We start from the raw sequence: 27,400 nt of genomic DNA on the forward strand, positions 1-27,400 counted from the left end.
CAAACAACAAAACAAAAAACAAAACAGGAATTATCTTTCATTAATGCCATCTAGTCACTCACCTATGGGTATTAGACCATACTTCCCGACTGACAACCAGCACCGGCCAAGTTCTTACTAAGCACTTGTCTAAGCCGTAGCCATGTTTGTTTTCAGTTTTTTCCAGGGGTGGGGGTGGGGGTGACCCAGATTACATGCTCGGGGACCACACAGCAGAGGCCCCCATCCTCTCTCTCACCTCTCCTCTGGACCCCACCACCCTCCAGCCTGCCGCTTTATGGAACACAAATCTTACCATAGCATTAACCTGCTTGAAATTAATGCCTCACTATCACGGACTGGATGAAGTCCAAATGTCTTAATGTGTTATACAAAATCCTCTCTTTTTATCATTTCAGCAAATATCTATGTGTCCACTGTAGAAAGTGCCATAAATCCCAAGATGGACAACAAGCCAGCCCTGACCATTACTTCAACCCCAAACTTGATGCCTTTCAGATTAGCCATGTGCACAGCAGAAATGTCACATTCTCTAGACATACACATTTAGGATGTTCCTGGAGAAAGCCCATACCAATTTGAAGACTGCCTAGGATTTCTCAGACACATTCTAGGCAGAAGTACTTTTAAGTTCCCACATCACTTGGTTCAAAATACTCCGAGGTAAAGTTAGTGGACCAAGAAATAGATGGACCGCCGGGCGGTGGTGGCGCACGCCTTTAATCCCAGCACTCGGGAGGCAGAGCCAGGCGGATCTCTGTGAGTTCGAGGCCAGCCTGGGCTACCAAGTGAGTTCCAGGAAAGGCGCAAAGCTACACAGAGAAACCCTGTCTCGAAAAACCAAAAAAAAAAAAAAAAAAAAAAAAAAAAAAAAAAAAAAAAAAAAGAAATAGATGGACCCTTAGCAACGCTGGGCAAGAAATGATCCCTTCCAACCAACACCTGGCATGCTGTAGACACTGAGTGGCTAAATGTAGACACAAATGAGGAGGTTCAAACTTGAAGAGTAGAGGAACAAAATACAGAACTAGAATTGAACAGTGGACTGAATTAAAAGCAATGTGATTTTAGTGCTGTTCCAACTTGGCCTACATTTGACCCCATGGGAAAACTCACGTGGAATTTGGACAGGCTAACATGGCAAAACCTTGTTAGTTCTGGCTCAACAACGATCCGGACTGCCAAATAGGACACTAGCTTCCCCCACCTTCCTTCTTTACCTGCCAAAGTCCTTTTGTCCAAAGGTGTGGGTGAGGGTGTTCAAATCTATCAGAGCAAACAGAACTGACCTACTGAGATCCAACTTCGTCTGTGCTGTGTCACGGTACTGGCTAGAGAAAAAGCAAAATGTGTCCTGGGAAGGAGGCCAACTGCTAAGTACTGTGACTACAAGAATGTGACATTCTTAAAGTGAAGGCAGTTTGGATAAACTGGAGCTCACGGATTCCTCCAACTGTCCTTGCCATTGGTTTCTGTGTTGTTGTTGTTGTTTTTTAAAGAAAAATTGGCGGGGAGTGGGGGCGCACGTCTTTCTAACCCCACAGCACTCAGGAGGCAGAGGAAGGCGGATCTCTCCGTGAGTTCCAGGCCAGCCAGGGCTACATAGTAAGAAAAGAAAAATCGATTCGATAAAGCCATGCGGAAGCGTCCTTAGGCTTCTGGCAAAGACACAATCTTAAATGTAAACAGGAATACTATAACACTCCATTTAAAAGTCCTTGTGTGAAACGTGGCAGAAAGCTTTGAAGAGTCAGCAAACGCTTCCAACCCGAGATGCATATTTTGGAAATGATCCTCCCCTTCCCCCAAACATGTCAAATCTGTCTCTAGCCTGAAGGGAAAGGTGAGAATTCTCCCGCAACAGGCTGGGGCGGGGAGGAGGCTCTCTGCTCATCCCTTCCAGGGAACAAAACCAGAGGGCAGCTAGCTAGCGCCGCTTTGGCTCCCGACAACGTGCAGACGCGAAGTGCGAGAACTCGTCCCCCGAAGCTCCCTGCCTTAAAAAGCCAGCGCCGCGCAGAACCGCACCGCGGCGCCTGGAACCGGCACCCGCGCCGGGCCGGGCCGGACTCCACGCGGCCCCCAGCGGTTCCCCAGGCGGGTTCCCCCTATCCCGACGCCACACCCCGTCACCGCCCGCACCTGAGGCGAAGTAACTCACTCAGGGAAAGCGGCGGGCTCCCCGCGGGAGCGCTGACGGAGACGCCGCCCGGCTCCGCTCCGCCGGGACTCACCGCCGCCGATTTCCTGGCGAGAAGCAAAGTCCGGCCAAGACTTCTCAACCGCCCCTGCTGCCTTTCCCCTCGGGGGCGAGCGCACGGGCCCAACCCGACACGCACCTGAGCCAATCAGCGGCGGGGAGAGGCGGGACTAAGGGCGGGCTCTGAGCAGCTCGGCCAATCAAGAAGCTCGAGGGGCCGGGTCGGCCCTGCTCATCACTCCCGAGTTAGAGTGAGCGCGCTCCGCCCTCCGCCATCGCTCCCGGCCGGATTCTCCCTCCAGACAGACCGAGAGAAGACGCTCGGGAAGTGTCTGCGTGCACCCCGGAGCGCCACGCCGGGCGTGGGACAGCTGAAGGAGGGGAGGGCTGCGGGACCGGGCTGAGGGAGAGCAGGTGGCGCGGGGCGCCCTGACGTATAGGTGTGCGCGAGGGGACAGCTGGGGTGGGGCGGGGACCCAGCCCGGCCGGGGTCAGGTGGGAGCTGGGAGGATGCACCTGAGGGGAGGAGAAGGGCGGTTCCTTGGGATCAAAGGGAAAAGGAACCGCAGGTCCACAAAGGGTAGGCGTGAGCTCCTAAGGAAGGAGGGCGGTGCTCCAAACTCACATTTCTCTCCCCAAAGAAAGACAAACGCCGCCCTTGCACCTAATGGAAATGTACATTTGCACCCCAGGGAGAAAAAATGTCCCCCTCCCCCAGCCCCCGTAAACCACAGTATGGTCAGGAAAGTCATCTCCGCACACAAGTCTCTTTGCTTTTTCAAGGTTGCAAGGTGCCCTATGAAAGGCTCCTGAGGACTCCAGTCCGGGAGGGGAAAAGCCATTCCCGGGGCAGTCCCGTCCCTGGAGGGTCTAGCAGATCAGAGGCCCAACTCCGACCCTAAATAGCAGGTGTCTTGGGGCGACCGGCGAGGGACAGCGCTCCTGGCCAGCACACCAGGACAGCTTGTGCTCGGCGGCCGCAGTTCCAGGTGAGCGGTCCGGCCCGCACAGGGGCGTGGCCTGGGGGCGGGTTCTGTCTTAGCCCCGCCCCTCGGCCGGGCCCTGCCGCGCCGCTGCGGCTCCGCCCCCTCCTTGCGTCATCCTCTCCTTCCGTCGGTGGTTTCTTCCTTCCTGCTTTCGCCGGCGTCTTTCGCGATATGGGGAAGAGGTTCTTCTTCGCCAGCACCACCTGAGGATTCCCTGGAGCCGTCCCCCCCGCGATGGAAGAGGATCAGGAGCTGGAGAGGTAAGGTGGGAGGGGAAGAGTGGAGCGGGGCGGCGGGCCGGGCCAGCGAAGCGGGTAGCGAAAGGGCACGCGGCCGACTGCGGCCCGGTGGGGCGGCTAGGCCTGACCCGAGGCGCTGGGGAAGGGAGGATCGAGAGTTGAGCCGGGCCGGGTTGGGAAGAGGGAGGAGAAGCTGTGGGTTTGTTTATACAGAAGAGCTCAGAGGGACACTAGCCATCCGGGAGGGGAGAGAAGTTGGGAGTCCAGCTTTAAGTGCCAAACTGCCACCCCCATTAGAACTGCCTCGTGTAAGGTCGCGCACCGGGCGCTGCTGGCGTGTTAAGTCGGCTAGAGTTACTGCAACTCCGCTCCGTGCAGGCTGCTCGTAAATTCTCTCTGTCCGCCAAATTCTCCCTCCTATTAAACTTCTCACTTGCTCTCACTTACTAGTTTCCTTGCCTCTTTGAAGTGGAAGCCGTAACTGCCTGCCTGCCACCTTGATAACTCGTGGTTGCCATTTTTATGCTAAAGTAATCGTGTTTTTTATGCCTGTCAACTCCCTTTTCATCTTCCAGCAGGGCCTACCCCTTTGTAATTCTGCCCCTTTCTTTTGCTCTATTCAAAGAAAGATTTTACAAACATTTAACTTTGTGCTTTTTTTTTCTGAGATGACTCCCCTTGTGGGCAGTCAACTGGAGTAGAGAGAAACTGGAGTTAAATAAGGATAGAAGCTGTGGAGGCAGGAAAATGAGGTAGTGAGTCTTAAAAAGATAATCACAAAACAATATTCCATATGATCTCATTCTTACAAAACAATATGTGTGTAGAAAAATATCAGGACTGAAGACCTCAATGGCTGAAGGCGAAAGGAAGACAGCCTTGGAAATGGTCCAGGCAGCTGGAACAAATAGACAGTGTGTGACATTTGTACTGCACGATGAGGACCATACCCTAGGAAATTCTCTGCGGTACATGATCATGAAGAACCCGGAGGTGGAATTTTGTGGTTACACTACGACCCATCCTTCAGAGAGCAAAATTAATTTGCGAATTCAGACCCGGGGTACACTTCCAGCTGTTGATCCGTTTCAGAAAGGCCTGAATGAGCTCATGAATGTCTGCCAGCATGTGCTTGACAAGTTTGAGGCCAGCATAAAGGATTATAAAGATCAAAAGGCAAGGAGAAATGAACCCACATTCTAGTCCCTCGTGCAGGGTACAAGGAGGACCACCCTCATGATGGTGCAGAACCCAGAACTAGAGTCTGATTGCAGCGTGTTCTGACCTGTAGAAGGTGTGGTTCCAGCTGTTGACCCATTCCAGCTGTTGGAATCTCTGCAAGTATATTTGCCTAATAAATTTTCTCTTTTGTTTAAACTAGTTTGAGTGGTTTCTCTTCCTTGCACCTAGGTGATCCCCAAGGATGGTGCCACCCCTTAACTGAACCAACACTAGAAGTAAACAAACAGATAATTGGGCCAAGTTGAGGGTTTTGATCATAGATATTAAAAGGGCTGTTCATTTCTATGTGGTTCAAATGCTGAGGAAAGGGGAGATGAAACAGAACAGACTGTAGTTAAAAAGGCCGGAAAGAAGGTTGCCAGAGGGACTTTATGTTTTTACATTTGACTCAGTGTGTGTGTGCACAAGCATGCCATGACACACAGATGGAAGTCAGAGGACAACTTGTGGGAGTCGATTCTCTCTTTCTACCGTATGGGATCCATTTAGAGATTGTCAGCTTTGACAGCAAGCATCTTTACCCACTGAGCCATCTCGCCAGCCCTGGATTTATGTGAATGCATCCTTTCATGTGATTGGTAGACTGCGTAAGAGTGAGGATAATTTGAAGGACTTGAGAATTTTAATTTTTCACAGAATTTGAATTGGTATCAAGCGCCATCTTTGTAACATTTGTAGGATAGAAACCAGTTTACTGTTTGAGTTCCAGAGCACTAATAAAATATAGAGTTATGATGAGTAAACCAAACACTTTTTATTGTTTTGTGTGAGCATGTTCTTGTGGATACACGTGTGCATATGAGTCCAACAGTCAGCCTTAAGGATGGTTCTTCAGAACTACCTACCTATTTTTGTTTGTTTTGTTTTGAAACAGTCTCACTAAATAGCTCTGGCTGACTTGACTTTGTACACTCAGAGATCCACTTGCCTCTGCCTTAATCTCCCACATGCTGGGATTAAGGGCATTTGCCATTACTCCCAGCCCCACCTTAGGTTTTGAGACAGAATCTCTCATTGGCCTGTAGTTTGTCAGTTAGGCTAAGCTACCTGACTAGAAATCCCCAGGGACCCGCCTGTGTCTGTCTCCTGAGCCCTGGGATTACAGGCCTACATTCCACCCTACCCATCCTCTTTATGTGGGTTCTAGAGATTGAACTCGGGTCCTTGTGCTTTCACAGCAAGTTTTTACCAACTGAGCTGTCTCCTCAGCCCCAATTTTAATTGGAAAAACTGGAATTACCAGGTAACATTTTCAGTCCTTAGGTAGGTGTGTAAATAGAGCCCAGAAGAGATACTATATGATAGTCAGAATTTGGAGGGGGAGAATTCTGTATGGAAGAAACGACATTTTGGAAACTTAAAATGTTAGCAAAGCATATCACATCCAAGAGTTATCCTGTTTATCTCTTCAGTCCTGTCTTGTAAGTATCCTACTCTAGAGTAGCTTCATTTGCCCTAAATATCTGTAGCCCTTGAGCCCAGTCACCTCATTCTCTAGTGCTTTGTGGTCTTCGTTGATGCTCACCCTCTTCAGTCAAAACTTCTTGTCTGCTGGGGACGATGGTGCATGCCTGTAATCTCAGCATTGAAGAGACGGAAGCAGGAGAATTACAAGTTGAAGACCAGACTAAATATACATAGCAAGAACTTGCCTCAAAACCATCACTGATGTACTTAAGATATGGAAACTTGTAGCTAAATTTGACCTCTTCTGCCCTGCCAAGAGCCTATATTTCCCACACTTGACCTGCTTTTTTGAAAGGTAGTTTTGTATTTATTGAGAGCCTTCATTGTATTAGGCCTTGAGAACAGATAACAGTAGGAACTTTTCTGTTTTCCTCTGTATAGCCCAGCTGTCCTGGAACTCACTCTGGCCTCGAACTCAGAGATCCGCCTGCCTCTGCCTCCCAAGTGCTGGGATTAAAGGCGTGCCCTACCACACCTGGTTTGACATTAGGAACTTAAGACTTAATTCTGTGAAAGAAACAAATACAGGGTCAAGTAAGGAACTTGAGAAGTACCTGCTTTGGGCACAAATCAGGGAAGGCCTTCCAGAGATAAAGGGAAAGAAGGAAGAAGCTGTGTAGTGTGGAGAGCAAATTGTATGCTGGAGGGGGGGGGGGGGAGACGGGACCATGAACTGGTTCTGAAGTAGAAGCTAAAGGCTGGAGAACTAAAAGATTTGCATGTTTTAATAGCACAGGCAAGAAGAAGGGCCCGTTCTCTGGATTCAGGGGGAAGACGGGGGGACAAAAGTGATATATTACTTTGATTACAGGGTGGGATGATGGAGTAGATGTAGCAAAGTCAGACTAGAAGCAGAGAGAATCTGTAAGAGTCAAGGTGGCCCAGAGGAGCATTAATCTAACAATGGGGAGAAGGGATGTAGAAGTCACAGAAGCAGATGATTCCAACTTCCATCTAGGGCTGGGGCCAGTTACTAACAGGAGCTTAAAAGAAGTCACACGTTCTGTTTTGAATATTGTAGTCATGAGTTGAGGGCCTTGGAAGAAATCTAAGCTGAAAAAGACTAGACCCAAGCCTTGGGCAACCTCAACAAAGGACCTAAGCCTCGGGCAACCTCAGTGGTAAAGTGTGGCTGAAGGAATAGCTGATGAGATAGTAAGTTCTTTGGAAAGTGGAGCTGTGGAAGCCAGGAAAAGTGATATTAAGTTAGCCAAGCAGTTGCGGGGAAAGGTATGTTGGAGTTAGCACAGAGGCCACTAGGCCGTGGGTAGCATTCACTTGGGGTCAAAGGAGAGGACTTTGCTGAGGAATGGCTTGCTTTGAGTTTCCCAGAGATAAAATACACGCAGCCATTAAAAGAGTGTGTTTAGGTGGCAGCAGGGTTGATGAGAGTCCAGAGTCATGGTACAGAGATAAAGGAAATTCTAGGATGGTGAGGCTTCTAGAAAACCAATCTCAAAGTAAGGAATCTTAGACAATGTAAGAAGACAGAAAGTGTGTCCACTAGTGACTGCCACATGTCACAGTTTCATTGCAGTGAAGGGTTAGGTGTCTCCAATCCTGAGGCGTGCAGTCTGAATCTGTTTAGGGTGGCTATAAACAAGTTCACATAGAACAGGTGGGTGAAGGGAGAAACCAGGATAATCAGGAGTCCCATATTCGTGGAAGGAATTGTTGCATGGAGTCTGTAGGAACTGAAGGAGGCTTGAGAGGGAGCTGGGCGTGCTGGTGCACAGCTTTAATGCCTCTAGGCAGAGGCAGGTAGAACTGAATTTGAGGGCAGCCTGGTCTACATGGTGAGCTCCAGGCCAAGGCCATGAAAGAAAGGACAGGAAGAAGAAGAATTTGGGCGACAGACTTGGACTTGAATCATTTTTATTTATATAAACTATCGGACTTACTCTCTAATAACATTGCACTCAAACCACTGCAGTGTTAATAATTCAAGATCAGAAGTTCTGTTCAGCCGTAAAATCCTGTGCCCTCTAAAGAGCCAATCATTAAATAATATACCTACATAGCAAAGGCTTTTAATATCTAATAATTCTGAGTTTGGCTTAGCACTTGCCATTTTCAAAGCACTTTACAAACTAGTTCTAAATTACGTATAGCAGTAACATCTAAGTGCCCTAATTGATGTAATACAGGTTTGTGCAGTATCTCTGTAGAGAAGAAAAAGTGTCTACATAAAAAGTGATCCATTTAGTTGTGACCCAGAGCATCCTGCGTTTTAAGAGATAGGAAAGTACATCGGATTCTTTGGCCCATGGTTGACCTCCCTTTTCAGCTCATTTATTAAGATGATAGTCTCCAGGGGGAAGGAAAAGAGTATGATCAAAATATATTGGAAAAAAATTAGTTAAATATTTGGTGGTGGGCGTTGAGACAAGGTCTCTATGTAGCCCTGGTTGTCCTGGAACTCACTATGTAGACCAGGATGTCCTCAGAATCAGAAATCCACTTGCCTCTGCCTCCTGAGTGCTGGGATTAAAGGTTGTGTGCTACCATACTCAGCTAATAGAAATACTATATTTCTTTAAAAAAGATTATAGTCTTCCATGTCTTAGACAAAGGTCATTTTTTTTGGGGGGGGGTTAACTTCATTTATAAATTCAGATGATCTTTGGAACATCCTTCAAATGGAGCCCCCAAGAGCTGCACCAGATCCATCAGCTTGCTTTCAAAGACCTGTAATAACTCCAGATCTATCCCTTTTCAGGTCAAATTCTTAATAACTGTATTTTCTATTGCTGCTTTAGATTTTATAAGGCTGTGATACAGCTGCTGTGTGGGTCCATTTATTTCAAAGATGGAATGCTTATCGCACCCAGCTAACACTACACAGCAAGTTTTCACCTAATAGCACCATCCTGAAAAATGATGGAAACGAGTCTAATGAGTCATTCTAAGGAGCCTTCTGTGGCTTGGGGCAGGGCAAATGAGGTGGACATATGAAAAAGAAGACTGTGCTAATGTTGCATAGGTAAGTTCGGAACATAGAACGGAACAGATAAGACAGGCTTGAGGCAATCACTGTTTCCACGCACCCACCTCCTCTGGCAGCTGCTGTCTGTCCTAGGTGCTGAGGACAGCAGACAGGACAGGCGCAGTCTGCTTTCCAGCCACTCTTTGAATACTGAAGCTAGTGGACTGTAAAAGAAGTATCAATGTTCAAAGATGTACGGCTCCTCTTTCCAGCACAGAGGAGCCGTTAGCTGGGCCCACTCTCATACCTGCAGTCCCAGCTGCTTGGGAGTAGTATTGAAGTAGGAGGGCCTCAAGTTCACCGATAGCCTGGACTACAGAGTAACTTCAGAGCTCAGCCTGAACAACTTGTTGAGACCATGCTCAACACAAAAAAAGGAGATGCTTCACTTGTAGCTCTGTGGTAGAGTTCTTGACCTATCGTGTATAGGCCCAAGGTTTGATCACCCCTGAAGCCTGATCATAATTAAATTAATCTTATCGATAAAAACCAGGAGTCAGATATTGGGGTAAAAGCTCAGATCAGAGAAGCAGAGCAGCAGCCACCAGAGACTTCTTACCTCTCTGAATCCTTGGACCAAAAGGGCTGAGATCTTGGCTCTGCCTGGCTTTATCACTTCCTGTCTCCCATCTGTACAGACCTCTGTGGTTAACTAGTGGCAAACTCCACCCTCTGTTCTCCAGGCAAGCTTTATTGGTCAGAATACAGACAAAATATCACACAACACACCCCCCACCGAAGGCGAGGGGGCAATAATGAGTCTTGAGTCAGTATATGCCATAAATGGTGGTTTTACATCCCATAGCTGTGCAGAATGGGTGAGTGGCAGAGAACAGTGGAGATAGCTGTGAGTTCAGACCATTTAATAGTGCAGCATAGGTGTAGGACTGGAGACTTGAGAACAATGGATACAAGAAACTTCTAGAAAAGAAAGAGCTCCTGTATCATGGTAAAGATACAGAGAGAAGGGTTGGAAATGAACCCAAACTTCTCTGGGGCCTGTATCCATGTTCACTTACTCTGAGGCTTTCCAGCCACTCCCTCACAACCAAAAACCAGTAAGGCAAGATTCACCTCTACCCTGATCTATCCTACTAATAGGAGTTAAAAGAGTCAACTGCTCTAAATCCATCTCCTGACAACCATGTCAGAATAATTGGTGTCTTTTTAAAGAGGATGCGATCCAGGGCTTCCAGGTGTAAAGACTGGGGGCAGGAAGAGAGGGTCAGGAAACGGAGCTGACTGCTGTTGCCTCTTGGCACCACGTTGCTTTCTTAAAAGAAACAGTTGAGCTGGGCATGGTGGCACACAAAGCTAATCCCAGCCCTTGCAAAGCTGAGGCAGAAAGGTGGAGAGTTTGAGGCCAGCCTGCCTCATACAGCAAGACCTTGTCTTCAAAATATAAAAGAATATTTTATTCATTCGTTAATAATTCTTGAGCACAGGGGTATAGCAGGAAACAAGTTGGCCTGCATACAGTTTAGTTTCTAATGGCACAGAGAGGCAGGCAATAAATGCATCCTGTCAATCAATATTAGTGTGATTATTGTGATTATTATAATGTTGTTCAGTATGTTGAATGAACTGGTTGTTTTATGTGTCTTGAGTGAAAATTTTGGAACAAACAGAAACTCAGTAGTTTCTGTGACTCCTTTAGCCCCAGAGAGCACTGTAAAGAAGTATGGTAGGTTCCCAATTTGTTAAAGCTTTTTTTAAAAAGCCATTCTCAAATATCATCTCTATTAATAGAATATATATAACAATCAAAAATAGGTGGGTTGGATTTCTCCTCTCTTCAAAAAGAAATTAAGACTCTGCTGGAACATTCAAAATCTTCCCCACACTTAAAAATGAGAAAGGAATGAAAAATCTGTAGCAGATGGGTACCTGGTACAGTGCCAGGAATCTGGAACTTTGGTTGGAAGCCAGGCCTCAATCTAGGCCAGTGAGCATAAATTGCATAAAATAGACCATATGTATGCCTTAGTCAATAACTCCTATTGCTAGTAAATAACCTTTTCTACCTGCATGAAAGGAAAGCCCCAGCTGGGCATGCTGGCACACACCTTTAACCCCAGCTCTCTCTCTCAGGAGGCAGAAGCAGGCAGGGATCTGTGAGTTTGAGCCCAGCCAGGTCTACAGAGCAAGTTCTAGACCAACTAGGGCTACATAGAAAGACCCTGTCTCAAAAAGAGGAAAGGAAGAAAGAAGAGAGAGAGAGAGAGAGAGAGAGAGAGAGAGAGAGAGAGAGAGAGAGAGGGAGGAAGGGAGGGGAGGGTAAAAATGTAGGGTTTTGTTTTTTGTTTTTTGTTTTTCTTTTTTTACTCTTTGGGGGCCTGCCACCCAGGTTCCAAATAATCACACACATGGAGACTTATTCTTACTTTTGAATGTTTGGCCTTAGCTTGGCTTGTTTCTAGCCAGCTTTTCTTAAGTTAAATTACCCCATTTACCTTTTGACTCTGGGCTTTTATCTTTCTCTATTCTATATACCTTTCTTTACTTCTTACTCTATGGCTTGCTGGGTGGCTGGCCCCTGGTGTCCTCTCTTTTTTTTTTTTTTTCACTCCTCCTTTCTACTCTTCTATTTATTCTCTGCCTGCCAACCCCGCCTGTCCTTTCTCCTGCCTAGTTTTTGGCCATTCAGCTCTTTATTAGACCAAGCAAGTGTTTTAGGCAGGCACAGTAACACAGCTTCACAGAGCTAAACAAATGCAACATAAAAGAATGCGACACATCTTTGCATCATTAAACAAATGTTCCACAGCATAAGCAAATGTAACGCATCTTCAACTAATATTCCACAACAAAGAAAGGAAGAAAGAAAGGATCTACATAAAGAACTCATGAGAAAATCAAAGTGCCTAGAATATCTAAGGAGGAAGAGACAACCAGTTTGCTTAGCTTATGTGAGCTTGGGTTTCTTTCCCTGTTCAAGGCGGAAGAGACTCCTCTCCGAGCCCTCTTTTTCAGGGCAGTGTTATAGAAGGGCCGAGTGAGAACTCCAAGGAGAGAGGCCTGGTGGCTCCGCTACTTCCTAGCTTGTGAATATCGATTAATGACAAGGCTTTTCTGAATCTCTGGTTTCTTTATCTGTAACCCAGGTAAATGATAATGCTCACTTGGTAGGATTATTATAAAGAGTAAATGAATTACAACACTTAGCACAGTTCCTAGTGGGTACACACTCTCGGACGGCATATCTTGTATTGGTGGTTGGTCAAGCCAGTTAATGGTGTCCACAGGCTGTGTCTTGTTCTCTATGGGCATGTCACCCTGTCCTTCCAAAATGTCACTGTAACTGTCTACCATTGGTCATTGTCCTGGCTAGTTTTATGTCAACTTGACACAACCTATAGTCATCTGAGAGGAGGGAACCTCCATTGAGAAACTGCCTTCATAAGATCAGTGAAGTATTTTCTCAATTATTGGTGTGGGAGGGCCCAGCCAATAGTGGGTGGTACCACTCCTGGCCTGGTGGTTCTGGGTACTATAAGAAAGCTGGCTAGTCGAATGGTGGTGATGCACACCTTTAATCCCAGCACTCAGGAGGTGGAAGCAGGCAGATCTCTGAGTTCAATGCCAACCTCGTCTACATAGTGAGACTCCGTTTCAAAAAAAACCAAAAAGAAGGAAAAAAAAAGAAAGAAAGAAAAGCTGAGCAAGTCACGAAGAGCAAGCAGCCAGTAAGCAGCATTCCTCCATGGTCTCTGCATCAGCTCCTGCCTGCAGGTTCCTGCCCGATTTTTCATGATGAACTGTGATATGAAAGTGTGAGTCAAATAAAATAATCCTTTTCTCCCCAAGTTGCTTTTGGCCATGATGTTTCATCACAGCGGTAGAAACCTCTGTATACCCTAATCTCAGAAAGGACATCTCACCAATCCTGCTGTTAAATGTGAATCAGTACATCCAGGCTATAGTCCAGAAGTGATTGTTCCAGGATTACCTGGAACATTGGGAACTGGAAGCCTCAGGACCGCCTTGGAGGCTGCCTACAATAGTACCCTCTAAAACAGCACCTTATACCCTCAAAAACCACGTCTTACTTTATCACCTCTCCTTCCTCTTTCCTTCAGAGCACTCGTCGTTCACTGAGTGGATGGACTTGTTTATTGACTGACTCTTTTTAACTGTAAACTCAATATGAAGGCAGAGAGTGTCCTTGTTTTCGGTGAATGACTGAAGGATGCATGATGATTGTCACTTCTACACAGAGAGGACAAGAATGAAGTCCAGAGGACTGATAGCTCATAATGACGTGATTTTGCATCCTCATCAGCCGACACTGTGAACTCAGGAAGACAAAAGCATGAGTTTGTCAATGGATCGAACCTGTGTGCAGGAAGTGACGATAGCTACCATTTCTTCTAACTCTTGACTGCAGGCTCTTTCCCCAAACCCTCCCCGGCTGTTTCCTTCTGTAGTACGTACGCCTTCACACTGAAATGTATGTGTGTCCATCTATACAGATGGACATATATAAGTATATACATAATTTACATATTTCACATTGTCTGCTTCCTCTCCACCACCACCCCACCAACACACACTCACACAACATGGTGCATGTTGTAGCATAAACTCTAAGTGTAGAGATGTTTGTCTGAATGTACATTGATGTATCTGCAGCCCCTGCAACAGTGCTTGGTCCATAGTGGGTGCTTGATAAGATGGACTTTTTTTTTCCTTATTAAATACCTCAAGAGCTGAACTTGAATTTCAAATGTTGGAATACCTATTGGATCAGTTTGTGGCCACATGTCTGTAGCCGTGGCATGTCCAGAAGCAGCATTTCACTACACTGCTCCCCATGCTCTGGCTCTTCTTCTTTCTGCCTCCTGTTCAAAATAGTCCCTGAGCCTGGGCTGGGAGCTGCGGGTGGCCATGATAAAGATTTCCCATTTAGGGCTGAGCACTCAGCCTCTTCTCAGCGCTTTGATCAATCAATGTCTCTGCATTGCCTGCTGCCCACTGCACATAAGAAGCTTCTTGACTAAGACTGAGAGCGGCCCAGGTCTGTAGCTGGAAACATAGATGTTAAGAAAGCAATTTGACAACATTACCGTTTAGTAATGGAATAGTAGCAGGTTCTGCCCTTGGGCCTATGGCTTCCCCAGCTATGGGCTTTTGACCAGGATGATAGTACCAGGCACGGAATTTCCTCCTGACCAGGCCTCAAATTCACTCAGAAAATGACAGTGCCCCTCTCACGGTGCTGCAACTATTGTACCAGTAGGCACGTCTTGCCTAGGGAGTTTGGCACTGTGGCGTGCTGGGTAAGGTCACTGACGTCTTTTCTCTCCCAGCAGCCTGCATAGCACCTCTGACACTTCCATCTAGCGGGAAGCTTTCTTGGTTGGTTTGAGGTTGATTTTTCTAGCCCTGCAGTCAAATAGGGTCTTACCATGTAGTTATTATGGAGGGTAGCCATAATGGTAATAGCCTGTGTTGTTTTGGAGACCTCTGGAGCCTGCCTCACCAGTAACTCATAGGGAGGTATTCCATGCCTCGCACTGCAATTTTCATTTAATAACCCGTGTCTTCTGAGAGCAGCATTGCATAAGTATTAGTTTCTAACCAACTGGGATCCCAGAATAAGTTGTAATTGGAACTCAGAGTTCAGGGATCACGCATCATTGAGATTCCTCATTTAAAGTGGTTTCAGATCTTGGCTTGCTTGCTTAGTCTGTTCTGCATACTTAAGCATAAATCTTGATGCTAAGAACACTTAGCAGAATTTTTCTTCAAAAATGATTCATCTATGAAATTGGAGACATAAGTTTCAATTAGCACTGCATTCCAAAGATGAGGTGTGGAGTGCGGCCATCGTTTTCTTTGTCAGAGTGAGTGAGTTGGATTTATGTTCTGTATGAGATTCTGTGATCTAAGCTTTCTGGCTTGATGTTACAATTTTACTCCTGTCTGCATGGGAAGGTTATACTTTGTCCTTAAATGGGGGCTTTCGAGACTTAGGATTAGGAACCCTGATTTAAAAAGGCTCGTCTGTAGAACTGTCAGCCTATGGGTGTGTCGCTGTCTGCTGCCCAGACTTGAGGCAGGCGAAAGCAGAAGGTTTCCTTCCTGTTGGGTGCTTCTAATGGGTCCACCTTATCTGAACTGTGTGCTTCCCAGCAAGCCAAGACTTGAAAACGCCAACGAGGCTTCTTTGTAGCCAAAAGCAGATGGCCTACCACCACGCAGCTCTGACTGTAAAGTGAGACCAGCAGACTCCAGTGGGAAACCAGCTTAACCCTCCTTTCAGAGTTGGTAGCTTCCCACCCACAGGAAAGGAAACTGGGGCGGGTAAACGTTAAGGAGGCTGACTTAAGTTACAGCTAGCAAGTCTTAACCGTGCAAAGGGCAGTGGCTTAGAGTCTGCGCACAGCTAAGAAAGTTGTGCAGACACAAGATCAGAGCTTAGAGTCGTCTTTGCCCCTTACTGTATTCTTAGGGCATCAGCACCACCACCCCGAAGCCTTAGTTGACTGTCACTAAAAGGGGGGAACAACATAGCCGGTAGTAGTAGCTGATGCCTTTAATCCCAGCACTCGGGAGGCAGAAGCAGACGGATCTCTGTGAGTTCGAGGCCAGTCTGGTCTACAGAGTGAGTTCCAAGACAGCCAGGACTGTTTCACAGAGAAACCCTGTCTTGAAGAAGAAAGAAAGAAAGAAAGAAAGAAAGAAAGAAAGAAAGAAAGAAAGAAAGAAAGAAAGAAAGAAAGAAAGAAAGAAAGAAAGAAAGAAAGAAAGAAAGAAAGAGAAGGAAGGAAGGAAGGAAGGAAGGAAGGAGAGAAGAGAAGAGAAGAGAAAAAGAAAAGAAAAGAAAAGAAAAGAGAAAAGAAAAGAGAAAAGAAAAGAAAAGAAAAGAAAAGAAAAGAAAAGAAAAGAAAAGAAAAGAAAAAAGAAAAGAAAAGAAAAGGAAAGAAAAAAGGGGGCAGGGGACAACAAGGTCAAGGGTTCTTCTGGGAGTCTGAAGTGACATGCTATAATCACTGTATGTGATGGGTATTAGGTGATATTTGTGTGCTTTCTTAACAAATGTACAGCCATCAGTTTTGAAAATCTTAAATAGCACCTTGTATTGATTCAGTGCCTTATTGTTGCATAACTCTATGTGTGATTATATTTAGTCCCCATAGAGGCTCTAAAAGGCTTGTAGGAATGTCTCATTTAACAGACCCCACAGCTCTGTGCTCTGGACTGCCACAAAAGCTATCAGATTTCCACACTGGGTGACGCATCGGCTCACAGTGTTGTGGCTGCTGTCTCCTTCCCAGGCGATTCCAGTAATGTTCTCAGTTCCAGACTAACAGAAACTGTGGTCCCTCGTCTCAGAGCATCGGGAACTGTGTTAATTCTGCTCAGTAAAGGATCTTTCAGACAAGAAATTGGGCTGTGTAGGTTGTGAGTGTCCCGTGACGGACATGGCACATCACTGCAGCTCTGAGTGCTGGTCCTTGTGCTGTCCTCAGGGACCACGTGCTCAAATGTCGCAAGTTAGCCTTTGTGTCTTCTCCCTAGAGGGACTGGCAGGCCATCCTTGCTTAGTGGTGGGAGGGATACTATTGATAATTTGGATTAAATACCACCCCAAGTCCAATAATTAGTCTGGGGAGTTACCATCTCTAAGTTCCTTGGCTTTGTGTGACAGAGTTAAGGCAGCTGACTTCTAAGGCTGACATGTGTGGAATTTTCACCTTGAATTAAAAAAAAAATGCATAATATTTTGTTTAATGGGTCTTTACCAAAGCATTTTCATTCATTTGGGGCTTTTTCTTTGTAAATTATATTAAACAGAGAACTATAAATACTTAGGTTTGGGGCCTTGAAACACAGTGTGGGTAAGGACAAACAGAAGTTTGGTACATGGCCCAGCATCTGCAGTGAAAGTGTCAGCCAACCTGAATGTGTGTGACTGGGCAGAAGACACAGTCACCGTTGGAGTAGACAGTGTGGTCTTCCACTTAGAAGTTCCTCTGTGGTCTCACTTGTGCACCTGCTCTGTTTTAACTCCATCCTAGACTCTTTGCTAGCACGGCTCCATCCAGTTAACTACAGCTGCTGTTCTCTTAAGGACGACGGTTTGTGTTTCAGTAGCAGAGAAGGTGCTTCTAGGATGGATAGCTATTTAAAGCTGGGCGTCCATGAAGGAAGGGCTAGAAGATTGTGTTGAAGCACTTTGATGCCCTGTGAGACGGTGTCTGAGTAACACAGTCCTACCTTGGTGTGTGCTGGGTCTTGATTGTCACACTGCTGGTTTCTGATACCTCAAACACTGAGTTCATTGCTCTGACACTCTCTTCCATTTAGCAGCTCGTGTGTGATGGGACAGAAGCAACAAAGTTGACAGTCTCTAATGGATCTTCTGCCTTGGCTTGCTCGCTTTAGCTGGCTCCTTCCTGTTCTTTATCTCTGTGTCCTTCCTAGTGGTTATGCTTTTATTTCAAGAAAGGGTCTCACTGTGGAGCCCTGACCGGCCTAAAACTCACTCTGTCAACCAGGTTGGCTTCAGACTTGAAGCTTCCCAGGTGCTGCGATTGTAGATGTGAACCACCATACTAGCCCTGCCGTTGCACTAAGTTCGCATCAGAACATGTTTGCATTGCATCAGAGCCCCACAGCATCCCTCAGCTTTGAAGGTAAATGTTTACATCACTTTACTTTCTAGTCAGATAGTCCTGGCCTACTTGCTCAGTGAACCACCTAAATTCAGTACTTTGAGCTTTTTTAAAAACATCTCCTTCAGAGGACCAAGTTAGACACCCCCTCCCTGTGTGTGTGTTCAATTTCTGGATTCTATTAAGCTACTATATTATAGGTTTTTCCCCAAGACATGGTATGTGTATTAAATAGGATGTTTTCTTAATTGTGAATGGGGATTTGGAATTGCATTCCCTACTTAAGTTCATTCTGTATGAGTTAGTACCTGAATAACAACTTGAAGCTTGAGAGGGCAGGACTTAAGGAGTTAAGAATTTGCTGACTTGTTTTAGTAAATTATCTGTAGAGTAGATGTTTGTACTTAATTCTTGGTGTAAAAATGGCCGTAAGTGTGTGCGTGTTTTGTTAATCTCCACTGCTTTTGCAGAGGAGATTAATTTATCTCTCAAAGCAGTGTTTGACGTCTAAAATCTGGAAGTTAGAAGTGTCTGCTGGTCAGGAGGCGGCTGGTCTTGGCAATCCAGGTTGCGGAACCAGGCACCCTTGCCCTGGTGTGGGCTGCGTGCCCAGTTTCTATAGCTCTTTGTCATTTCTTTCCTCCTGAGACACACTCTGCTCGGTGCTCTTAAGCCCAGCCCCAGATACTTAGTCCTCGGTAAGAGGTGTAGAGTGTGGGCTTTTCTTCTCTTCTCAAGTGTATTGCTAGGTTTGTTTTTAAAGATCAATTTGTTGTTCATCGTGTGTATGAGTATTGGCCAGCATATATATAAGTATACCTGTGGAGGCCAGAAGAGGGTGTTGGATCCCCAGTAACTGCAGTCACAGGTGGGTGTGAGCTGCCGTGTGGGTGTTAGGAACCAAACCCAGGTCTTCTGTAAGAGCAGCCAGTGCTCTAACCACTGAACCATCTCTCCAGCCCAAACTTTAATTGTTCATTGTTATTTCATGTGCATTTGTGTTTTTGCCTGCATGTGTGTCCTTATGAGGGTGTTGGGTCCCTGGAACTGGAGTTAACAGACAGTTGGGAGCTGCCATGTGAGTGCTGGGAATAGAACCCGGGTCCTCTGAAAGAGCAGCCAGTGCTCTTAACCACTGAGCCTTCTCCTTAGCCTCCAGCCCAAACTTTAGATGTACAAGTGTTTTATATCTTAGTTTAAAAAAAAACCTCTCAGTTCAGTTAATGATAGGTATACTATTTACCTTAAAAACAGCAGACTCAAGAGACTAGTTTCTACATGTGTTAAAACATGAAAACACTTTGTAAGGAGCCTGCAGTTCTGGATATTTCTCTTCATTGTTTTCCATTCCTGGACTTTTAGCTCTGGGTGTAATGTATACTCACCTGGTGAGTCAGTGACTGAGGTCTGTGGGGGACAGCTTGTTTTCGAGTGTGCGCCACCTCACCTGGACATGAGGAGGACACCTCTGCGGCCTGACCAGACCTGCACTGACTGCTGTCCTCAAGGCCAAGAGCTCTGGGGCAGGCTAAGGACAGTCTGCAGGGCCTGTGTCTGGTATGTTTATCAAAGGAATATGCCAACCGTGTGCCCAGTCTCAGGGAGCTGTGGTAGCAAACCCGAGAAACTCTTCACTGTGGTGTTTTCTTTGGCACAGTTTCTGTACCTTTCTCCTGTTTGTATTTTGTGATGCTCTTTGGTAAGAGTTGGGCTTTTATCTTGTGTCTCTGCTTTTCAGTCATTGGTCACATTTCCTGTCTTTTGCTCGGTTCAAGCAGCTGCCATATTAGCTATTAGCTTTTGGGGAGGGGGCTAGGATATTGGCTTCCTTCCACACTCATTTTTCAAGACAAAAATCATTTTTTCCACCTGTACTTCTCAAAGAGCAAACAAATGTTTTTATTGAGTAAAAAAAGCTTAATAATTATTTTGACCTTATTCTCTCTTTGTTGTTAATTCTCCCAACTAGTATTTCAATAGGGCATATACGTAGACTTTTCAACCTAACAGTCGGCCTGTCAAACAGATATGCTGCCCTTGGATTTCGTAATCCATGGGCTTTTCTACTTTGAGTTTATTGTTTCCCAAGCAGCCCCACACTTAGTTTCAGTAGGAGATGTTTTTCTTCACATATGTGTGTACACCGTGGCATGTTTGCTCAGGTCTTGTAATATGAGGTAAAAATTAGTGACTTTTTCTGTATCAAGATTTAGGAATAAATATTTGTCAGAATACTTGTGCTTTGAAAATGAGATCAGTGTATCTGTGGTGAAGCAGGTGGCCTATAAACTGAGAGATGTTTCCTCCTAAGAGCTGAGGTAGTAAGAATCAACCCACACGACTCTGAGCTGCAGAAGTCATCTCTGTGGTAATAGCCTGCTCTGAGCAGACACCTGCGGATGAGTAACTGCAGGGGGTTGAGAACAGAAGTCCAGGGTGAAGGGTTTGGGGCCCGTTCTCCACTAAGCAGCTCCTGTCATAAATAAACCCCTCCGTGTCACCGCATGTATCACACTTGTGCACACACACACACACACACACACACAAGCATCCCTGTATGTGGCTCACTAGACTAAGTTCTAGAGGTTTTCCACACCTTGCAGAAGAGCTGTGATAAAAGCGTTAAGACCCTGGGTCCGAGAGTTGGCCCGTCTGGATTTACATCACAGCACCATTGCTTACTGGTCATTGTGACATAGGGTAGTTTTGCAATCTCCTCGGTTTCTTACTTCCTCCTCTATGGATTGGCACAGAGGAGCTGAGGGTTAGGCATAGGTACTTGGTAGGTACATAGGTACTGCTGCCATTAGTTTGTATCACATCCCCAGTAGTGTGTATTATGTCGGTATCCAAAGAAAAATTACCTGAGACAAAGTGGACACCCTCATATGTCACATGCAACATTACTGTCACCGGTCCTGTACTCAGTGCAATTCATAACACAGGAAACACTGTCATTGTGTTTTGACTTGCATCCTTGAGTGAAAAGAGCTTTATATTAAGAAAACATTACTGGCCAGGCACAGTGGCACACGCTTTAATCCTAGCACTTGGGGGGAGGGGTGGCAGGCAGATCTCTGTGAGTTCAAGATCAGCCTGGTCTACATAGTGAGGTCCAGGACAGCTGGAGCTACATAATGAGACCTTGTATTGGGTGGGGAGAAGGAGAGGAAAGAATTCCCAGGAGTACCAGCCTCCCCTCTCCTCATTGTAGTTTGTGGTCGTAGAGTGTACGTGACTTCACACACCATGGTTTGCTCTTAGATGCCCCCCAAAAGGTCCACCTGCTGAAGGGTCGATTCCCAGCTTGGTGCTTTGGGAGGTGGAGAAACCGTGAAGAAATGGAGCCTGGTGGAAGTTGTGGTGTGGTGTCCCCGTGGGGGTATGCTGGCACCTGAGTGCCTGTTTCTGCGTCATGGTCACTGACCAGCCAAGCTTTACTCCATGCTGTGCCACGTCCCGTGGATCTAGAGCAGCGGACCTGCTGTGACAGCGATACAGTGCTGCGGTCAGCCAGCCATGCAGCGGAGCAGCAGATACAGTGCTGCGGTCAGCCAGCCATGCAGCGGAGCAGCAGATACAGTGCTGCAGTCAGCCATGCAGCGGAGCAGCAGATACAGTGCTGCGGTCAGCCAGCCATGCAGCGGAGCAGCAGATACAGTGCTGTGGTCAGCCAGCCGTGTAGTGGAGCAGCAGATACAGTGCTGCAGTCAGCCATGCAGCGGAGCAGCAGATACAGTGCTGCGGTCAGCCAGTCATGCCGTGGAGCTATGCCAGGCATCGGGACTGTCCAAAGTTAGCTGGCACGTTATGCTTCCATTTCATTAGCAACTTCTCCAGGAAATGGAACTTGGGGGTTTCTGCTTGTGTAAACAAGGCTTTTCCTTCTGTACAATGGAGCAAAACCAAAGTAGAGGCCCGTTCCCTCTGGTGGGTCTCTCACTCACCAGGAAAAGGGTGTTTTCGAGATGGGTGTGCTTGCTGAGACTTTTGCACAGCCCGAGATCAAAATCCTTAACCGTGAAGGAAGAACTCTAGCTTGGCCTCCTTCTGCATCTGTAGTGAGGACTGCAGTCTCCTAGTGACCAGGAGCAGTGGTGCATGTGTGTGTGCCATGCACGGTCACTACAGTCAGTTGTGAGGACTGCAGTCTCCTAGTGACCAGGGGCAGTGGTGCAGCTGTGTGTGCCGTGCACGGTCACTACAGTCAGTTGCTCACCAGGCCCGTGCTTGTCCGTCTCTGGCCTTGTTCTCACCGTGTCTGCCTCCACCTCCCTGTTACCGGTTGTCTACTCTTCCGCTACAGATACAGTATTTACTTAAAGTAATAAGTAAATATATAAATAATAAACGGTGCACATTCAGTGTGTAGGCCATGCTTTAAAGCAGTGCTTCTCAACCTGTGGCCGTGACTCTTGGGGACCAGACAGCCTTTCACAGAGGTCGCCTCAGACCATCGAAAGCACAGATGTTTACATTACAGTCCACAACAGTAGCAACATTAGTTATGGAGTAGCAATGAAAATAATTCTAAGTTGGGGTCACCACAACGTGAGGAACTGTTGTAAAGGGTCGCAGCTCCAGGGAGGTTGAGAACCGCTGCTCTGCAGTCCGCCAAACACCATGGAATGGTGCCGTCATTACTTCACGTGAGTTTTCCTTCCTGTGGTGAGAACTCTGGAGATCTTCAAGGCTTCGGTGCTTGCTGTGAAAGTCGCCACGCTGCACAGTGGCTCCCTTCATCTCCCAGACCCCCCTCCCTCTGTCCCCCAGCCCTGGTTAGCACCGTTCTGCTTCTGAACTTGAGCTCTTTAGCTTCCAGTGTAAGTAAGATGACAGGACATTTGCTCCTTGATTCCTGGCCCATCCCCTGGTCAGTGTCTTGTCTGTGTCACCATAAGTAGCAGTACTTCCTTCTTTTTAAGGCCGAGAAGAATTCCTGTGTGTGTGACAAGATGACAGATCCCATCTCAGTCACACACAGAAGCAGAGAGAGCGAGAAAGTGGGGAGAGAGGCAAGGCTAACAACCCTCACAGCTCTCCCTCAGTGGCCTGCTTCCCTGGCAAGGCTACAGCCTCTAAGGTTGTGTACCCTCCCCACACAGCACCGCCAGCCTGGCTGTTGACACGGGTCCTGGGATCCAGACCCCAGTCCTCAGCCTTGCCTGGCAAACACTCCACCCACTGAACTGCCTTCCTAGCTCTCAGGTTTTCTTAGGGAAGGGTCTCTTTGGGTCCGTTATACTGAGATGTTTTAGTTCTTGTGAATTTGGTATTTTACCATATCCCAATTCAAATCGCCCATATCAAACTGAGAATCCAGTGTGTGTGTACCAGGCTCAGGGAGAGCTCCACTGTAAGAGATGAGTCCCCTGACCCAAAGAAGGTAGAAACTGGACTTCATATTTACTGTGAAATCCAGAGCAGTTGGATCCAAATGAAATCCCCACCTCTTAACAACCTTGTGAGGCAGCTGAGACCATCACCATCACTACAAAAAGCAGCCCTCTATATCTCTGTTTGATTTGTGTCATCGATTAAATGGTACTTTTCTTCTTTCTCTTTGGTCCGTATGGACAGGAAATGGAAGGGTTTCAATAGTACTTCACTCAAGTTCATGGCACAAGTATTTTCAAAAACCAAGCCTGACACAGTATCATACATGCCTGCTATCCCAGCTGGGGAGTCAGAGGCAGGCAGATCTTGGTGAGTTCGAGGCCAGCCTGGTCTACATGAGGCATTCAGGCCAGCCAGAGCTACAAAGAGAGCCTACGAAGTGTGCTCCTGACTCATGCCTCCTTTAATACACGCACCACTACATTCAGCTTTAGAGTTCACATGTCGTCTCCCTTTGCAATACCCACTAATAGCCTTTGTAGGGAAAGGCCTGGCTTACCTTGAGATCTGCGGATTTACCAACTAATGACTAGATTTAATACAACTACAGATGATACTTTGTGCCTCCATTTTTTGTCATTTTAGGGGGTTATGAATGGGGTCTCATATATGTCCTCATAGCTGAGAATGGCCCTGAACTCCTGATCCTCCTCCCTCTACCTCTCAAATTCTGAGATTACAGGTGCATGATTTGTTCATTTGTTCATATGGGGTTTTGTTTGTTTGGTTTTGTTTTTTGGGGACAGATTTTCTGTGTGTAGCCCTGGCTGTCCTGGAACTCTCTGTAGACCAGGCTAGCCTCAAACTCACAGAGATCCTGCCTCTGCCTCCCTGATACTGGCATTAAAGGTGTTTTTTAAGGTGTAGTTTTATTGTGTATCCCAGGCTGACTTCATGCTCACTGGAATGGAACTTCCTTTCTCAACCTCCTGAATGCTGGGGCCTCAGGCACACATCACCACGCCCAGACCTTCCATCTTGTATCTATGAATAATTCTTTTCACTTTGCAATTACCTCAATGTTCCAGTTGAGTTTTTCCTTGTCTCCCAAACCTCTGCAATGTAAACTTTCCTCCTTGGCTGCTAACAGGTAACCCCAGATAATCGAATGGTTTTCTGAAATTAAGTTCAGATATCCCAGATTTCTTCATCTATGATTTTAGACAGTAAATCACGAAGACCCTATATGCTGTCTTGTTTCTACAGATCCACACAACTAAACTACTTGTCACTGCTGGCTGGCAGGAGCTATGGGCAGCTGTTTGCAGCTGTCCTCTGGAAATCCAGTCATCTGCTTGTGGTTTTTTGTTTGTTCAAGACAGGACCTCTCTCTGTAGCCCAGGCTGTCCTAGTACTCCCCTTAAAATTATGGGGATTCTCTTGTCTCAGACTCTAGTGCTGGGATTCCAGGCTCTAGCCACCACACCTGGCTTCCCTCACCCTCTCCAGCCTCACACATCTTACGGAAGATCTAGCGGGCTGTCCGCTTTCCTCTCCGGGTCTTATCACTGCCCTATGGGAAGAAAGTCAGATGGCCACAGCGAAACTCCTCTCACATTCTGCACAGTTTGTGTGGATGGTGCAGGCTCCACCACTTCCCCGAGAAGCCTGTGCTTTGTCATGAGTCGTGCTTGTTTGAACACATCCTTTATCTGAACCTGTTTTCCGACGCCCTGTGACATAGCCTGTGCTGTCTAGTTAGTTGATCAAAGGTGACGTTAGACTTGGGTAGGCACAAGCAGGGCAGGTGCTGTATGTGTGGCCTGTGTCCCTGCTGTCCCTCTGCTCTGGTCGTCTGCAGGTCACCTGACTCAGTGCTGAGCCACTGCCTGGGATACAGCTGCTCTCACTTAGTCCTTGTACTTCCCTCTCCTTTGCTCTGTACTACTCTTTATTTCTCCTTCTTCCTTCAATACTCACTGCCACATAGACTGACGTCATTCTAACTCCAGAAATGGGGACGAGGCAGGCCAGGTGACTCAGTGAGGAAGGCCTCCCAACCCTGCTCTGAGTTGGATCCCCAGAACCCACATATGGGAGGAGAGAACAGCTCTCACAGGCTGTCTGCCAATCTTCACTGCTGTGCTGGTACACACACACAGATCAATGTCACATTTCCTGAAAGAAAAACGCAGACCGAGTGATCTCAAACGAATTTATTAGACTTAGGTGTTAGGTGATTCTAACGGGCACGTAGCAGTCCTCTCTTTAGTAAGGAACCCAAAGCTGCCATCAGAGCAGACAGTACAGTCTCCTTCCTGTGGTTAAAATGAGTGCAGGCCACTGTCTGGAACTGGTTTGAAATGGCTAATATAGAACTCCCTATGGAAACCAAGCTGGTGCTGAGATTCAAGGTGTGTGCCACCATACCCAGCCGCTTCCTTCATGTGTGGAGAAGAGAGTACACCCTCACTAATGCACAGAAGTAGTCACCACTGTTGGCTTAACTGACATTTCAGGCTTGTTTAGTTTCTTGGTCCCTGTTGTTGTTTTGGTTTTCTGAGACAGAGTCTCATAGTAGCTGGGCTGCCCCCAAACTCACAGCAAACCACACCTGGCTTGACAGTTGTGTGTGTGTGTGTGTGTGTGTGTGTGTGTCAATGTGTGTGTGTGTGTGTCAATGTGTGTGTGTGTGAATGGGGGTGTGTGTCAATGGGTGTGTGTGTGTGTGTGTGTGTGTGAAGGACGGTGCTAGGGATCAAATCTAGCACTTGGCACCTCATACATATTAGGCAGATGCTCAGGCCCTGAGCTATAGCCTCAGATTGTCATTTCTTCACTATTATGAAAATTTTAAATGCACACACACACACATTCATCTGGCAACTCATGTCTTTTGGTTATTTTTCAAATTAAGATTAGACAGATGTCTTACATTAAGGATATATGGTTTAATAATTTATATTGCAATTTCCAGTTTGTTGTCGCGCTCCCCCCCCCCCAAACCACTTCTTTTTCAGGGCTGGGGATGTAGCTCTGTAGTAGAGTGCTTGCCTAGCATGTGAGGCCCTAGGTTTGGTCTGTAGCAACACACAGGGAGGGGGAGGGGGAGAGGGAGAGTTTCTGTTTCAGTTTTGTATTGAAAACTATTAGCCACTTTTAGATAGTTGTCCCAGCAGGGTTCTAGTCATGCAATAATGATTTCCGGAAATTTGTTTGTGGCTGCTTTTCAGACATCTTCCCTTCTCCCAACAGGAAAGCCATAGAAGAATTGCTGAAGGAGGCAAAGCGTGGGAAAACTAGAGCAGAAACAATGGGACCAATGGGCTGGTAAGTTCTTAAGTGAGCCTCCTTAAAACTTAAAAAGCAAACAACAACAAAACCAGGAGGCTGAGGCAGGAGGATGTCACAAGGGTGAGGCCAGCCTGTAAGTCTTAGCTGGAGATAGCAGAATGTGAATAGAGGCTGCAAAGCCTTGGGTGCTGTGGAAATCACCCAGAGGCTAGTGTAGGGTAATAACACTGTGGAGAGCAGAGCTCTAGCGAGGCACCGTGGGCAGCGGGTGTGTTCAGAGAACACGCGATGGGTTTCTCACTGAGTTAGCTCACAAGGCAGCCTGAGACTTGGAGATGCCTCTGGGCCCGAATAGCAGTGCTGAACCTGTGACCATCACTGCTTTAGCCAGCAGGGCCAGCGTTTACCCTGGAGTTTCTGTACAGACTGCAAACGTGTTCAGAGTTAGTAAGAAGGGGGCAGGTGAGGGCTCAGTGGGAAAGGCACTTCTTGCCTGACAACCTGAGTTTGATCTCAGCGACCCACACAGTGGGAGGAGAGAACTGACTGCCTCAAGTTCTCTTCTGCCCTCCACGTGCACACAAAATAAACAAATAGAATGTAAAATCATATGTGCAGAGGACGACTTTAATCTTAAGACCTAATTCTAGTCTGTAGGCATGCCTTTAGTAACAGCGTTCAGTAGCTACTCTCTGGAAATGTGCTGATGCCAGCTCTTATCTACAATTAATGGTTGGCCACAGTGGAACACAAGGGTACAATAAAAGCTTGAGTTCCCTCTGTGTCTTGTTTAGTGTTTGTTTCCCACTCCCCTTTATATAATTTCCTCTTCTTGAGATTTGCATACATGTATACAATGAAATGTGATCATATCTGTCTCCAGTTTTTCCCTTCCAACTCCCCCATACCCCACCCCATGTTCCCCGTCCCAACTTCTTATGTTCTTTTTAAACAACCCACTAAGTCTAGTCAGTGCTGCCGTATGTGTATGGGTCTGTGGCCATCCACGGGAGCACGGGAACCCTGAC

The 27,400-nt window shown here is 46.7% G+C and overlaps 3 protein-coding genes across 3 annotated transcripts in view; 2 read left to right on the forward strand and 1 right to left on the reverse strand.

Moving 5' to 3' along the window:
- Window positions 1–2,313, reverse strand: part of Lnx2 (ligand of numb-protein X 2) — a 65,759-nt gene extending 63,446 nt beyond the window's left edge. The window contains exon 1 of the mRNA XM_059249820.1: window positions 2,162–2,313. The gene's annotated coding sequence lies outside the window, so the exon portion shown is untranslated. The remainder of the gene's footprint in view (window positions 1–2,161) is intronic.
- Window positions 2,314–3,332: 1,019 nt separating this feature from the next.
- Window positions 3,333–4,805, forward strand: Polr1d (RNA polymerase I and III subunit D). The gene is made up of 2 exons (XM_059249818.1): window positions 3,333–3,446; window positions 4,253–4,805. Exons 1-2 carry the CDS (start codon window positions 3,421–3,423, stop codon window positions 4,626–4,628), a joined length of 402 nt encoding a protein of 133 aa, XP_059105801.1. The 5' UTR covers window positions 3,333–3,420; the 3' UTR covers window positions 4,629–4,805.
- The window catches only part of LOC131898628 (protein POLR1D-like), a 34,202-nt gene continuing 10,134 nt past the window's right edge, over window positions 3,333–27,400 (forward strand). Inside the window, exons 1-2 of the mRNA XM_059249819.1 lie at window positions 3,333–3,446; window positions 26,334–26,408. Coding sequence (XP_059105802.1) covers window positions 3,421–3,446; window positions 26,334–26,408 — 101 coding nt within the window. The 5' untranslated portion in view covers window positions 3,333–3,420. The remainder of the gene's footprint in view (window positions 3,447–26,333; window positions 26,409–27,400) is intronic.

The sequence above is a fragment of the Peromyscus eremicus genome, chromosome 23 (genome assembly GCF_949786415.1).
Source record: "Peromyscus eremicus chromosome 23, PerEre_H2_v1, whole genome shotgun sequence".
In the NCBI taxonomy this organism is placed as follows: domain Eukaryota; kingdom Metazoa; phylum Chordata; class Mammalia; order Rodentia; family Cricetidae; genus Peromyscus; species Peromyscus eremicus.

Coding starts and splice junctions, on each gene's coding strand:
- Polr1d (XM_059249818.1), top strand. CDS start 3,421: ATGGAAGAGGATCAGGAGCTGGAGAG. Junction 3,447..4,252: donor GAGGATCAGGAGCTGGAGAG/GTAAGGTGGGAG, acceptor ATATGTGTGTAG/AAAAATATCAGGACTGAAGA.